Source organism: Monodon monoceros, unplaced genomic scaffold, assembly GCF_005190385.1.
Source record: "Monodon monoceros isolate NGI ecotype Baffin Bay Population unplaced genomic scaffold, NGI_Narwhal_1 Super_Scaffold_22, whole genome shotgun sequence".
Lineage (NCBI taxonomy): Eukaryota > Metazoa > Chordata > Mammalia > Artiodactyla > Monodontidae > Monodon > Monodon monoceros.
In genome coordinates this window covers 116,125,107-116,139,709 of record NW_021703779.1, presented here as the reverse complement: position 1 = coordinate 116,139,709, position 14,603 = coordinate 116,125,107, and the positions used below count along the sequence as shown (strand labels likewise).

Sequence of the window (14,603 nt, the reverse complement as noted above, 5' to 3'; positions counted from 1 at the left end):
CCCCCTTCCCTTTCCCAGGCTCTCTCTTCTTCCCCATCCGCCCCTCTCTTGTACAATTTCTGAGCAGTTTTCCTTTTAGTTCAAATCTTCAGGGACGTTCCCTGTTTTGTCACTAGCGTGCCCCAGGCGACGTGTCGATCCCTTAATCCCTCTCCAGCACTCGCCCCCAGTCCCACCTTACTCCGTTTGTCTGGGGTTGGCCATCCCGGGTGGTGGGCACTCTGCACCTAGTTTGCCAGCCAGAGCGACCAGCCCTAGGAGGAGGGGCCTGCGTGCGGGGGTGGGGGTGGGGTGGGAGGTGGCAGCCGCCGCGGTCAGTTTCACTCTCTGCCCTACTGACACCCAGATCCCAGCGCGCCCTTCTCGCGGAGAGTCCGGCTGTCTCAACTTGGGCAGCTGGCCGGAGGCGAGGAGTCGCCGACTCCCGGACTGAGATTCCACCGCTCGGTGCAGGCACTTGCCAACAGCGGAGTCCCCAAAGTGTAGGTGGCGACCAGCGCGGGCCCAGGCAGCGCTGCGGGGAAGGCGGGCGCCGGGATCAGAGGGGGTAACGGGAGGGGGGAGGGGGGACGGGGGGCGCCGGGCTTCGATCTCGGCGGCCGACGGTGCGAGTCCGCTCCGGCGGCGTCCGCGGGCCCTGTCTGCCCCGGAGGGCCCGGGGGACGCCAGGCTGACACGCTCGCCCGCACTCCTCTGGGCTCGCCTGGGTTTTGCCACCCGGCGGCTGACGTCGGCGCGCCCCTGCCGAGCTCTCCTTTTACTACAGCCCGCCGGCGGCTTTGTGCCGGCCCCGCCCCCCGCCGGCCCCCGCCCCCCGCGTGCCCACACCTTGTCGTTTATATAGAATGCGCCGCCGTGCCGAATCGCGGCTCTCCGGGACCCGAGAGTTCTTTGGAAGGAGAGCGTAAGCGAGGGAGCGGGCGAGCTCCTAGGGGGTGTGGGTGTAGGGAGACGGAGAGAGCAGGTAAGGGCCGTCGCGTCCCGCTCCTCCGCCCGCCAGCAGCTCGGGACCCCCCTTTGGCAAAATTATAGGAACCTGAAAATTGGTTCAATAGAAAGAAAGAGGCGACCCTCCTCTCTCGATTCTCCGCGGGCGAGGAGCTGCGCGGCTCTGCGGTGTAACAGGCTCACACGTTGCTCATCACATGTTCAAACATTTCCCTTTCGGGGAGGCTCGTCATTTTTAAGTGAATATTTTCGTCTTTGTTTTCATTTTTTTTAACCTTCCTCGGCGTTTTATTTTGATGGAGTTGGCGGCCCGCAGCGGATGGGGAGAGGCGGGGGAAGCGGCCCGCCGGCGCGCGGGCAGCCCACCCAGGCAACTCCCCTCGCGGCCCGCGCCGGCCCGGCGAGCGGCCGGCGCGCAGCCCCGGGAGGCCGGCGGCCGAGCCAGGGAGTCCCAGCCGCACCTCTCGGCGGCCCCGGGGGTGGCGAGAGCGGCTCTCCGCGGGCGGGCGGGGGTGGGCAGGAGCGGCGGGCGCGGGGCGCGGAGGGAGCGCCGCGCCGCTTTGTCTCTGCACTTCTGGAGCCAGGCGAGCGGCTCCTCCCGCGGCCGGCCGCTCGGGCTCGCGGCGGCGGCGGCGGCGGCGGCGACGGCGGCAGCGGCTCCTCCTTCACCCCTCTCCTTTCCTCCCCACTCTCTCGTAGGCAGCGGCGGCGGCGGCGGCAGCGCTGGGGGAAAGCGGCTTCTGCCCGGAGCCACACCGAGGGGAGCTCGCGGTCGTGACTTGCCGCCCTAAGCACTCTCCCAAGTCCGGCCCGCTCGGCGAGGACTTCCGTCTCCTGGCCGAACCTTGTCAAGCAAGCTGGGATCTATGAGTGGAAAGGTGACCAAACCCAAAGAGGAGAAAGATGCTTCTAAGGGTAAGCCCGCCCGCCGAGTCCGCCAGCTTCCCTTCCCTTGGTTTCCCTCAACCACTCGCGTGCGCGCCGCCCTCCGGCGGCTCCCGGCCTCCCTCCCGGAGCCTAAGCTGCCCGTGACCTCTGCGACCCCGGCGAGAAAGGCGGGGGCCGGGCCGCTGGGGGCCCTGGGTTTGCACCACTTTCCCTCCTTCCTCGTGGAATTGTCGCCCCGCGAGTGCCTCCAGCCTCTTCGCTCCCCCTCTGGACGCACCGGGGTGGCGCTGCGGGCAGACGAAGCTGCTGCAGCCGCGAGCGCCGGGAACAGCGCTGCCTCTCACCGGCCGGCCCCCTCTCCGTGCGAGTGCCTGTGTGTGCGTGTGCGCGAGTGTGCATATGTGTGCTGCGCGGGTGCAACATGGTGACATACTCAGGAATCTGCCCCACTCTTAGAACCCAAGCTCGAATCCACCTTCAACCCCCCCTCTCCCCGCCCCCAATGCAAACAAAGAACCTGGCCGACACGCACAACCCCTCCCCCCACGCTCCTTTCCCCCTCACGCCCTCCGCTCCCCAACTCTCTACGTCCCCTCCCCAGAAGGCAGGAGCTTGCAACCTTCCACATGCCGCGTGCAAAAGTGAGCGATCCCGGTGCCCCGGCGCCGCCCGCGCTGCGCGTCGGCAGCGCAGCCTCGCCGAGCCCCGGGAGAACAAAGGCTCTTGTCCCCTTGGTACCATTGCCCAGCAGAAGCGGGTCCCCGCGGGAGGGGAGAGTCCCCTCCCTCCACTCTGGGGGGTTTAGCCACCTGGCCCGCGGCGCCCGGCCGCCGGTCCCCCGAAGAGCGCTTCTTGGCCTCGGGCCTCCCACCGGCGGGCTGGGGAGGCGCAGCGGAGCAGGGCTCAGGCCCGGGAGAACTCGGGAGAAGGAAGGGGCGTCCCCCCGACCCCCACCAGTCCTAGCCGTGGCCTTGCTGAGGACCCGGCTTAGCTCCGGAATGTAAGCTGGAGACAGCATCCTTGGAGACCCGGGTGCAGAGAGGCACAGAAGAGGGGGTGTGGTAGAGCCGTGGGGAAACGGCAGGTGCCTTAGGTGCAAGTGTCCGGAACGGCCACAGAGCGGACGCCGGAGTGGGCTGGACCGGCCCGGAGGGCCCCAGGCATGCTGAGCTGCAGCGACCCACGCCGGGTCCACGCTGCTGCAGAAGTGGGGCTGCAGTGGGGGGAGCCCCAGCCTTCGTTCACGGGGCCCCGATTCCTCCTTGAGCCCTGGGGCTCCCTTCCCTCCCACTCCTTTCCCTCTTCCTTTTTCTCATCTCCTCCTTCTCGCCTCTCCCCATCTCTCAAGAGCTTTCTTTCCCGGGAGATTCTAGGGCAGCGTCAGCCCTCCCCCGCGGAAAGTTGTCAAAGTCTTCAGCTCAGGGCCTTTATCCTTGTTTCTAAATGGAGCCGGTTCTCTTCCAACTAGGCGAAGCGCCGACGAGAGGCTCCAGAAGTTTGTGGGGCGTTTAGATCTGCTGTACTAAGGGTCAGTGTTGCCATCGGCTCAAGGCTAGAGGTCACTCCCTTCGGACCCACTGATACCCGCAGGCTGTTTGAGGCGCACAGATTAATTGAAACGGTCACCCGGAAAGTAGAACTCCTGCTACACATTTCCAGAGCTTCCCTAATTGTTGTGCGTTTTAAAACAGGCATTCGTATGATAAGAGAAAGTGACTTCCGTTACTTCCGGGTCGTTAGAAGGTTTTGTTTTCCGTTGAGGGCCCAGACAGGTGAATACAATTGAAGATGGTAGCACCAAATTGACCTAGGCAAGTGATTCCCCTTCTGCTTCTGGGAGTATTTCTTTTGTTTCCGGAACTTTGGTCCCTGATTTCCATCAGGTGGTTACCTAAGGCTTATTTCAGGCTACCTTTGGGAGGACCCTGAAACCAAGTTCATTCACAGAAAATGAGATGCTGTTCTAGGAATATAATTTATAATTGTCCAGAACGGAGTAAGAAGTCTGGAAACATTAGGACAAGTTTCTGTCACTTGATAATGAAAATTTTTACTAGGTGTATGTCATAACATTTTCTTACGTTGACTCACGACATTTGAAACCGAATACCTCTCTGTATGAATTGTGTAATTAGCATTTGGAATTATGGTTGTAATTAGAATAAATTAAAGTAATTTTACAAGACAACTTTTAAGAAGGGAGTTTACTTTCCCGAGGAGATGGGAATCTTATGGCTGCTAAGAGCCCGAATCCCATTTCTGTCTTTCTGTTGGTTGTTGAATATAGAGTATTTTCAAAATAGTGAATGCCTAGTAGCCCTTGGTATTTTACCCTTTCAGGTAAATATGTTAAAAGTCTTGTGTGACTAAATTTTAAAGACTACTTTTTATGTTAGAGATGAAAGATACCAGGTCTATTTATATTTTTAGCTAATAAAGTTTATTGACCATATTCATTTCCTATGTATAGAAGTCATTTTTGGATTTTTTTAAGCTAAGTGACTCAGAAGCACACTGAAACAGATACAGGATTGAACGTTTATTGGGTACTTTGAATATACACACTTAATTTTGAATGATGGTGTGACAAATGATTGAATCAAGTCAAAATTTAGCAACAGTTTGAATGAATTTCATAATGTTTTCAGAGCCTACTGCTCATTTAAATTCGGCCTCCCACCCCATCACCTGGAGTTGATGCTCACAGCCTATCATAACTGCATAGAAGATTATCACAGAGTACAGTGTTTCTAGACTTCCTAAAGCATAGGTAGCAGGTAATGAGTTATTTTGTGCTGCTTAATGAAATATGGCTTTCAGAGCATATAAATTGCTCTTTGTCTTTTTAAATGATGTTCTTCAACTCATTGAGGTTAAGACCAATGATGGACGATGATGTTTTCTCTAACCTTTTTCAGTAACATAGCCAGACAAGATGGACTGTCCTCTTTGGGAGGCGGGAGGGGAATCTTGATTGTGTTTGAAAGTATTAAAATGGCCTCTTGAGCAGCAAATCATCTTTTGTGTATTTAGGCTTTGCATAAACTTTTTTTTTTTAGATTAAGTTCTTTAACATTTACTCTTTTTTAAAAAAAATTTATTTATTTATTTTTGGCTGCATTGGGTCTTTGTTGCTGCCTGTGGGCTTTCTCTAGTTGGCGGCGACGGGGGCTACTCTTCATTGCGGTGCGCGGGCTTCTTACTGCGGTGGCTTCTCTTGTTGCGGAGCACAGGCTCTAGGTGCGCGGGCTTCAGTAGCTGTGGCACACGGGCTCAGCAGTTGTGGCTCACGGGCTCTAGAGCGCAGGCTCAGTAGTTGTGGCGCACGGGCTTAGTTGCTCCACGGCATGTGGGATCTTCCCGGACCAGGGCTCGAACCCATGTCCCCTGCATTGGCAGGCGGATTCTTAACCACTGCGCCTCCAGGGAAGTCCCATGCATAAACTTTTAAATTGGCAGGTGAATATATAGTTTAGGGCACTCAGCTCCTGAACAGGAGGACCTATTTCCATTTCAGGGAAGAATAACATTTGGTTGTTCAAGCGGATATTCACTTAGCTTTGACTCTCTACCTTGTCACAGAAGATCTTTTCAGCAGTTCTCTGTTGTAAAAGCACTCAGTTAAGGCTGTGTCTGGTTTACTGCAACCGTGTTCCTGTGGCATTCGGAGACTGTGTAGCCTGTTACAGATAAAACCAAATCGTTTGTAGACTGAGTGAAAGCCCTAGCCAATTCTTGATTTCAAAACTGTCATTTGGTTTGGGAATTCCCTGGTGGTCCGGCGGTTAGGACTCTGCGCTTCCACTGCAGGGGGCACGGGTTTGATCCCTGGTCCTGGTACTAAGATCCCACATGCTGCATGACATGGCCAAAAAAACCCCACAACTGTTATTCGGTTTGTAGTTGGAGTGTGGGTTTGGGTTTGGGTGTGATTTTTCAGCAACCCCTTCCCTTGTGCTTAGCCTGAGAGCCATCACATCTGGGCAGGTTTAAAGGCCATGTGGGCTGTGGGTTCTCTCTGAGACGGCCAGCACTAACGTCAGGCTGGGTTTCTGCTGGCTGCTGGGCAGTGGAGGACAGTTCCACGCATAGTCCGAGACGCCAGCCACTTGCACAGCTGTTGCTGTAACAGATTACATTGCACACGTGCATTTATGGGTGCAGCTCATTTTCATTTCCCTTCCTGGCCTCTTGCAGTTCCCTTCCTGGCCTTTTCCAGTAGCCTCTCTAACCATACCTAAGAAGGACAGGGCATTGTGGTCAAGCAGCCAGCGTATCAAGTCTTGAACCTGGAAGGCCATTCCAAAAGCTCATCTTGGTCTTGGTGGATTATTGCAGTCGCCTCCGTGAAGTGTCTTTCTCAGACTTGGGCCAGGTGAAGCAGGTGTTTAGAGGTATTTCGCCCACAGGAAGTCATGATGTTGGTGACCTCTTATTAAAAACTAGCAGTCAGGGACTTCCCTGGTGGTGCAGTGGTTAAGAATCTGCCTGCCAGTGAAGGGGACACGGGTTCGATCCCTGGTCTGGGAAGATCTCACATGCCGCGGAACAACTAAGCCCGTGCGCCACAACTACTGAGCCTGCGCTCTGGAGCCCGCGAGCCACAACTACCGAGACCCCGTGTGCTGCAACTACTGAAGCCCGCGCGCCTAGAGCCCGTGCTCCGGAACCAGAGAAGCCACCGCAGTGAGAAGCCTGCGCACCGCAACGAAGAGTAGCCCCCGCTCGCCGCAACTAGAGAAAGCCCGCGCGCAGCAACGAAGACCCAACGCAGCCAAAATAAATAAATAAATTGGGGAAAAAACGAGAGAGAGAAAAAAAACTAGCAATCATAATCTCCCTATTACTCATATAGGGGCTTGTTTTTTCACCTGGTGCGTGTCACCATGGACCAGTACGGTATTATGGAGTGTCATAAGCCCCAGATTTGCTTCCGTGGCCGAGATGGTGATCACAGTCTCAGTGAGCGGGTGTGGCCAGGGAGATCTCTAATCAGAAGCGTTGGTCTGTTCTTGGGGATAGGTGCAGAAGATGAGTGCACAGTGTCCCAAAATCCTCGTCATTATTATTTCCAGTGGTGTGCAGCTTCTTTACTGACAGGCCGGAGCAGGAGTGGGATGCGGGTTAGGGGCACTGTATCTTCTTAGCTCTGCTTCCTCTAAGTCTCTTGCCAGTACAGTTCAAATTGTTAAAAGGTGTTAGGATGCATCCTCGGGCTGGAGGTGTGAGGGAGGTTGGAGTCCGAAAGGATGTTGCAGGATGAGCGAGGAGCAGAAAGTGAGCTGTGGGGTTGAGGTCCATGCCTCGTGCGCAGGGACATGCATGGTGGCTCTGAGCACAGGGCCGGAACTGGGAGAGAACTGGAGTCAGGGTCTGGGTGGTAAGCTGGAGGGCTGATTTGTGAGGCAGTCACTAGGGAGAGGAAACTTAACATTCCAGGTCTCTTTGCAGCTGTGCTGTTTTATGTTCAAATCAACTCCTCATTCTGGGAATTACAATCAACACAGAACAACCGGAATGTGTTGCAGCTCTTCAAATACATCCAATAAAAGGGCTTTCTAGTGTCTGCTTCATTATGGCTTGTATTTTTGGAGTTGAGAAATTTGAAAGGAATACAAGATAATTGCCAAGATTAAACAATTCAAAGAGGGGAAAAAAAACCTCCCATGAATTAAGTGTGGCAGGTGGAGGGGATCCTCCATGTCTATTACAGTGCTAAGCTTAACGTGGTCTTTGGAATGCGAAGATTGGGCACATAAATATAGCTTTAGCAATTAGCAGAGAAGACAAATGTCTGCATAAATCATTGTCTGCAGCCACCCATTTACGTTTCCCTATCCAGAGGATCCAGAAGACATGTTAGCAGCAGGATTTCTCATCCTGTGTAGCGTGGTTCATCCTCGTCAGTCCTCACCAACTCTAGATGTAGCTTATCTATTTGTGATATACCAGTTCTACGAACTCACTTGAATGAGATTTCTGACATTTTAAAACGTGACATTTTATCACTTTGGTGAAAGCCATATCTTGATGAAACATTTCTTAGGGGTGTGAATTTCTGGGTAAATGGCAACTAATTTCCTAAAGAAGGTGACATAGTAATCATTATGCCCCCCACTCCAGCCTGCAGGTCTAATTTCTCCTTGAATTGGATGGCCATTTGTGTTTCTCTAAAGCCTTGTTTTCCAGGGTATTAATCCTGAAAATGGGAGTTTTATATTAGAAAAGAGATACGTTCTTGATTCTTGGGGCACAACGGAAATGTGAAGGACTATTTTATTAGGGATCTGGGTTTGTAATAAACATTAAGCCTAAATTACAATTACTGTATGTTGAGATCACTGTTAAGCAGTTCTCATGCCCTACTCATGCCTCTGCCCTTGTAAATTACATATAGCATTGATTTTCAAATGGAAATGGTATTGGTGTCACTGGCTAAGACCCTCCCCACAGGCAGTGGGCAGAGGGTAGTAGGTGTCCTTGCTGAGTCTTTTAAACTCTGGCAGCACCCTTGGCTTATGTCGGTGTAAGGTTTAGGTTGACATTCCAGGGGGTGCATTGGGGCTGGGCTGAGCTGAGGCGTTTGCTTGGCCTGCCTGCTCTCAGCCTTGTGCAGAGACTTCAGATTTGGTTTGGACAATCACTGTTGCCCAAAGGAATTCTCAGGTATACATGTCTGTCCTTTATGGAGCCTGTCAGTAGGGCCTGGGAAGAAAGAAAAAAATCTTCTGGTGAAAGGCAGGCCTGGTCAGAGGCCAAATTATATATAAAAGAGTTATTAAAAAAAGGTACGAACCCAATTTCCTTTTGTGTAATTGAAGATTATATACAACATGAACAAATCCTAGGTGTACATCTCCACGAATTTTGACAAATGTTTACACCCACATGATAGAATATTTTCATCACCCCAGAAAGTCTTCTTGTGTCCCTTTCTAATCATTCCCCCTTCAAAGGCAACTACTATTTTGATTTCTGTCATCATATTTTAGTTCTCCCTTTATTGAACTGAATGGAAATGGAATCTCGCAGGATGCACTCATGGTCCCTGAGACCTAGCCACCTCTCTGGTCAGCATGCTTCCTTTCCCAGTTGACAGCCCTTCTTCTTGTCTTGGCATCTGGTTTCTTGGAAGACCCCCACCCTAGGGCACTCAACAGGGTCTTGTACTTGGCAGCCCATAAGGAGCATTTGTTGAATGATCTAGGCAAGGTAGGGAATTCCTTTAAGCCAGGGTACGTCTTATTCATCCTTAATAATGATCATAGTTATTATTATAGTAGCTTCTAAATTACGGAGCACTTACTATTTACTAGGCATGCATGATTTTTACATATATCTCATTTCATCCTCATGACAGCCAAATGAAATAGTGAATAGTATTTATGGACTTTAGAGATGAGAAAATTGAAGTTGAGGGAGATTATGTAGTTTGTACGAGGTCACACAGCTAGTGGGTCCCAAATTACTGGCACAGCACCTGGCATTGAAGTAAGGATTGCCAGAGGCAGCGCTTTAACTCCGGGGAATTAATGTCAGTGATTGAGTATCTGACATCTAGATAGGATGGGGAAGTAATTTTGGTTGGAGTCTTAAAAATAATGTAACCGGAGCGGGACCCTACGGGTCCTGCTGGGGACAGACCCCTCCCCCATATCCTCTGCTGTAGTTCCTCTCTGAAGTACCCAGACAATAGTATCTCATGCATATTTCCTGAGTTCTTCAGATGCTAAAACCCACCAGCAATGGAAGAAGTTAACTACTTGATGATCAGGAGCCCCCAGACCTTCTGGCGCCTAAGGACTGATTAAAGTTAATTGCCCTGTTACTTCACCATCAAGAGAATTGTGTACGAGCTGATCACACACTCTGTGATCAGCCCCCTCACCTGGCCTTTAAAAATGCTTTGCTGAAGCCCTTTGTGGAGTTTGGGGTTCTGCACTCCAGACTCTGACGTAGGCACACGAACTTGCATTTGGTAACAGCAATAGTTTTTTTGAGCACTGACCATATGCCAGGGATTGACATGAAATATCTCAAGCTATCCAAGATAGATATACATACTACTATTATTCCCATTTGACAGATGAGAAAACAGTCTCCGGTTGAGACCAGTAGCTGTGGCTCACGGGCTTAGTTGTTCCGCGGCATGTGGGATCTTCCCGGACCAGGGCTCGAACCCGTGTCCCTTGCATTGGCAGGCGGATTCTTAACCACTGCACCACCAGGGAAGCCCAGTTGATTCTTTTCTAATCCAGGTTTGCACAAGGACCAAATTACTTGCCGTTTGCCAACGTGGACATGACTAGGAAGAGTTTGCCTATACAGGCATGATTGCTCCATGGCTGTGATCTTTGTGCAGCCAAAGAGATCTCCGAACAGATTTCTTGAGTGACTTATCTATCTCAGGCACTGTGCTGCGCCCCCGCAGAGATGAGAGAAACCCAGTCCTACCTTAAGCCTTAGGGGTGCCCTTTCCTTCCTCTTTGGCCTTGGACATTCTCACTTGTACTTTCTAAAGTGCATCTCCCCTCAGTTGGCCATGATTCTGACTTTCAAGATGTAAGCAAATGTCAGTTTGAAAATAATGGTATTTCTTCCCCAGAACTGAGTCTGGGAGCTTGTTTCACCCGTGTTCTATCGATTACACTTCCTCTTAATTCACAACTGGGTAAAACTCCCAATTGTTTATTTATTTATTTTTTCCATTACATGGCATATGCTTTCAGTCTGCCTCTCAGCAGAATCATCTGTCTCATTTCCCTTCTCTTTCTCTCAACCCCACCCTCTCCTCCTTCCCTCCCTCCCTCCCTCCTCTTCTCTCCTGTTCTGCCCCCTTTTCTTGTCTACAGATGTGTGGTTTTCATTAAGTGAATGGGGTTCCTTAGGGTATGCTGGGCTCATTGGAGGATTCTCACGTCTGGATTTTCTCTCTTGATAGCTATAACTTCAGTAAAAGAAACCCCCCCCCCCTTAACATGTAGCTCCATGGAAGAAGCATTCCACTACTTATTATATAACTCATTTTAAATGGAAAAATAAAGTGCGAGCTTTATTTCTTATACTGTTTATGCTGCCTTCAGTTCGATAATATTTCCAAAAATATATCTTGTGAACAGAGACATACGCCTTGAACGAGCATTATTAATTATAGTTCTCAAAGTTAGGACTCATGCAGTGTTTCTCTGGTGCTGCAGAACCTAGGTTTAACAGCCGTAATGAACAGTGACGGGTCTATCGCGTGGTTATAGGTAAGTTTAATAACAAATGTGAAACCCAGTTCTCAAAAAAAATCCCTCCAAATTATGTAGGTAGCATGTCTCCTGCTCTTGCACTGGGGGTCAGTAAACAGATCGAGTTCTTCAAATATTTATCTTGCTGTTAAAAGTAGAAGTAAACAAGCTAAAGAAGGCAGGCTGAGCGCAGTTCTTGAATATATGCCTACAGCTATTTTAAGAATCTTCTTTCAACCACGACTTTGAAAGTATTGTGAATTGACCTGCTTCTTTTGCCTTTGATTCTCCGTGTGTGTGCTCGCCTCTTCCCTTGGGGGGCTTATTGAAAAGACTTCCAAGAGCTCTTGGATTTGCGCGTGGTTTTCGGAGCCCTGGGAACAATGTGAGCGGTTCTCCTGGAAACGGGGCCGGCGCTCCTCGTGGCTCTCGCTCCCGGGAGCGTTTGTTTTCCGACTAACTGGGACCAGACAAGCTCGGACCCGGGCGGGAACGCCGAACGGCCCGGTTAACCGGTGTCCCTCAGTCGCCGCGGATCCGGCCGGCGGGTTGTTTACAAACCTGTGTGCTCATGAGCCTCGTGATGCGGCGGCTGCCGAAAAAAGAAACACGGCAAAGTTGTGTCACGGAAGGTGAAACTTGGCGAAGAAGTGCTCGGCGCCGGGCATGACAAAGCTGCTCGCGGCGGCGGCGGCGGCGGCGTGCAGCCGAGGGCTTTGCCCACCGGCCCCGGGTGCCAGCGGCCCGGCTCGCTCGCGTGGGGACGCCGCCGCCGAGGGGGCGGGGCGCCGGGGGCAGCCCACGGCCTGGAGGTCTAGACCGCGGGCGCTTTGCAGCCGGTGGGAGGCAGCGTTAAGATGGTGGCGGCGGGCGGGGCCGGAGGAAGAGTGTCCTGACCCCCAGCCCCCTCTAGCGATCAGGGCGTCCTTGCCCTGCCTTCGCCTGACCCTCCCGCTGGGCCCCTCAAAGGCGGATACCCTTCAAAGCCTGGAAGTCAGGTCTTGGCCAAACAGAAGTGCTTTGCTTTCTCTGTTTTCTGGTCAATGTTAATTCGGTTTCAGCTGTGTAAAAAACCTAGGCTGCATCTTGACCAGAACGCCCCTGACCGTTTTGAATGGGTCTGCTTTTACTATTGCTTATGTTTCGTGGTGTCGATTTTTTTCAGATTACAAAATAATGCATGCAATTCGGAAAATCATAAAAGCATGAAGAAGAAAATATCCCCCAAGGGTCGTACTCCCAGGTTCTTTTTGAGATTTTCCTTCCAGTCTTTTTTCTCTGAATTTTATAATACACACGTATACATCTTTAAGTACGCGTGTGGGATTACACAGTAGATACTATCACCTGCATTTTTTCCCTCAACACCCTGTTAGAATGTTTTTCTATGTCATTAAATAATCTTCCACACTATCATTTTTAGTGCGTGCACTGGGTGTGGATTTGGGGGTGACAAAGGAGAGATGGTCATTTGGAGCCTGTGGTTGTGAAAAGTTTTCCTCTGCTGCCTTGATCTTTCTCACTGGGCACCACAAACATTATTCGTATTTTATAAACATATGTATACGAATCTGTGCATATATAAAGATACATATATGCATGTATAAATTTATACATATAAAATTAAATGCATGTAGACAAATATGCATATGTCTAAATAAATACACACACAAATATGCTTAGAATAAACCCTGAAAGAATATATATCAAAAGGAATCTCTGGGTGGTTGGCTTATAGAAGATGTATAGAGGATGTATATGTATATGTATGTTTATTCGTATCTTCTATTTTCTCTACAGTGGACGTATATAATGATCATAATGATATAATGAAAATTAACATAAACAATATATTGCTTGTGGATTGTCTTCAAACTGACTCTTCTGCTCCAGCTCTTACCATTTCTTGATCTGGAATGCTCTACTACCTATTATTTCTACATTTTGTGATCCTTCATGTCCAAGCTTAACCCCGCATCCTCCAGGAAGCCTCTCTCCCACCCTCCCTACAGGATCTGTTTACCCCTTGCACTGGGCTTCTCGGTTACCCATCTGGCAGTGTCCGTGGACTACTTTGGATAAATCTGATGATGCATTTTTCATCTGCTCATGTTTTATCTCCCCAACTAGATTTTAAACCTCCTCAAGGGCCCTTTTCACAAAAGAGGTACAGTACTCAGTAAATGTGTCACTTAACCATCACTCTCAGCATCCAGGCCATATCAGAAGCCCTTAGAATGACAGCAACAATCCATCTGGGTTTAATATTGCTAATTTGATTTGGGGTATAATTTTCACTTTACAGTGGACCATCTTCCAGGTGAAGGTGGCTGCGTGGTTAAAAGCATGGATTTTAGAAATTCGGGTTCACATATAAGTTCCTCTGCTTAGTTGCTGTACGATCTTGGGCAAATAATCTTTCTAAGCCTCTTCGCAATGGAGATAGTTATATTTATCTTCCATGCCTATTTTAAAGATAGAATGAAATAATGTGTGAAAAACAAACATAGAATTTGGTCAATGGTCATATTGATAATATTATTAAAATAGTAGTGATTTTCGTATTGATTATTCAAGTTAGAGGGTTCTTGTTAAAGGGCTTGTTGGCCATAGAAATAAATCTACAGATTGACACATCTGACAGTCATACTCCAATTTAATGGATTTTAGTTATACAGTCACTGGGGATAGGTTCCAGGACCCCCCACCCCCAGATACCAAAATAAAATCCGTGGATGATCAAGCCCCTTATATAAAATGGTGTAGTATCCGCATATAACCTATGCACATCCTCCTGTAGACTTTAGATCATCTCTAGATTACTTCTAATACCAAATGTAAATAGTTGTAAATACAATGTAAATGCTATGTAAATAGTTGATGGCCTGGGGCAAATTCAAGTTTTGCTTTTTGAAACTTTCTGGAATTAAAAAAAAAAACATTTTTTAGATCCGTAGTTGGTTGAATCCACAGACGTGGAATTTGTGGATACAGAGTGCCAACTCTACTAATTCATGTATTAAGTAATTCATCCATTACTTTATCAATAAATATTTGTTGAACCTCTTATGTGACAGCAGTGAGCAGAACACATAATCATCCCGGCTTTCACGGAGCCGATATTTTAGAGGTTTACTTAGAGGAACCGGACTTTCAGCGCACAAAGCACTCTGTCCCATGTTGGTGATATGTCAAGCAGTGAGTGACCTGGTGCCCATAGTAGCCATCGGGGCCCCCGGGCCCTGGCCAGCCCAAACTACCAGGGAGGGAACCTGGGTGAAGTTGGACATGGGTTATTCATCTTTGGTCCAGGGACCACTAGAGCTGAGGTTCCTAAACCTGCTTGGGCATCAGCACCACCTTCCACCACATACATCTCCACCATGAGAATTTGACTCAGTAGATCTGAGTATGGGGCTTATGAACCCATATGGTTTATAAATCTCCTTAAGTGATTCGAATGCACAGCCAATTACGGGGCTTACTGCTCCTGAGCAGTGTTTCTCTAGCTTGCAGGAAGTTAACAGTCACCTG

The 14,603-nt window shown here is 49.8% G+C and overlaps 1 protein-coding gene across 3 annotated transcripts in view; it reads left to right on the top strand.

Annotated features, from left to right (window-relative positions):
- The first annotated feature begins 374 nt into the window (after positions 1 to 374).
- The window catches only part of FGF13 (fibroblast growth factor 13), a 503,351-nt gene continuing 489,122 nt past the window's right edge, over positions 375 to 14,603 (top strand). Inside the window, exons 1-2 of one of the 3 annotated variants that reach the window (XM_029240341.1) lie at positions 375 to 482; positions 1,648 to 1,863. In XM_029240341.1, coding sequence (XP_029096174.1) covers positions 1,815 to 1,863 — 49 coding nt within the window. In that variant the 5' untranslated portion in view covers positions 375 to 482; positions 1,648 to 1,814. Of the gene's footprint in view, positions 483 to 834; positions 965 to 1,647; positions 1,864 to 14,603 lie in introns of those variants that run through there. The other 2 variants (XM_029240340.1, XM_029240344.1) reach the window with 2 other exon arrangements.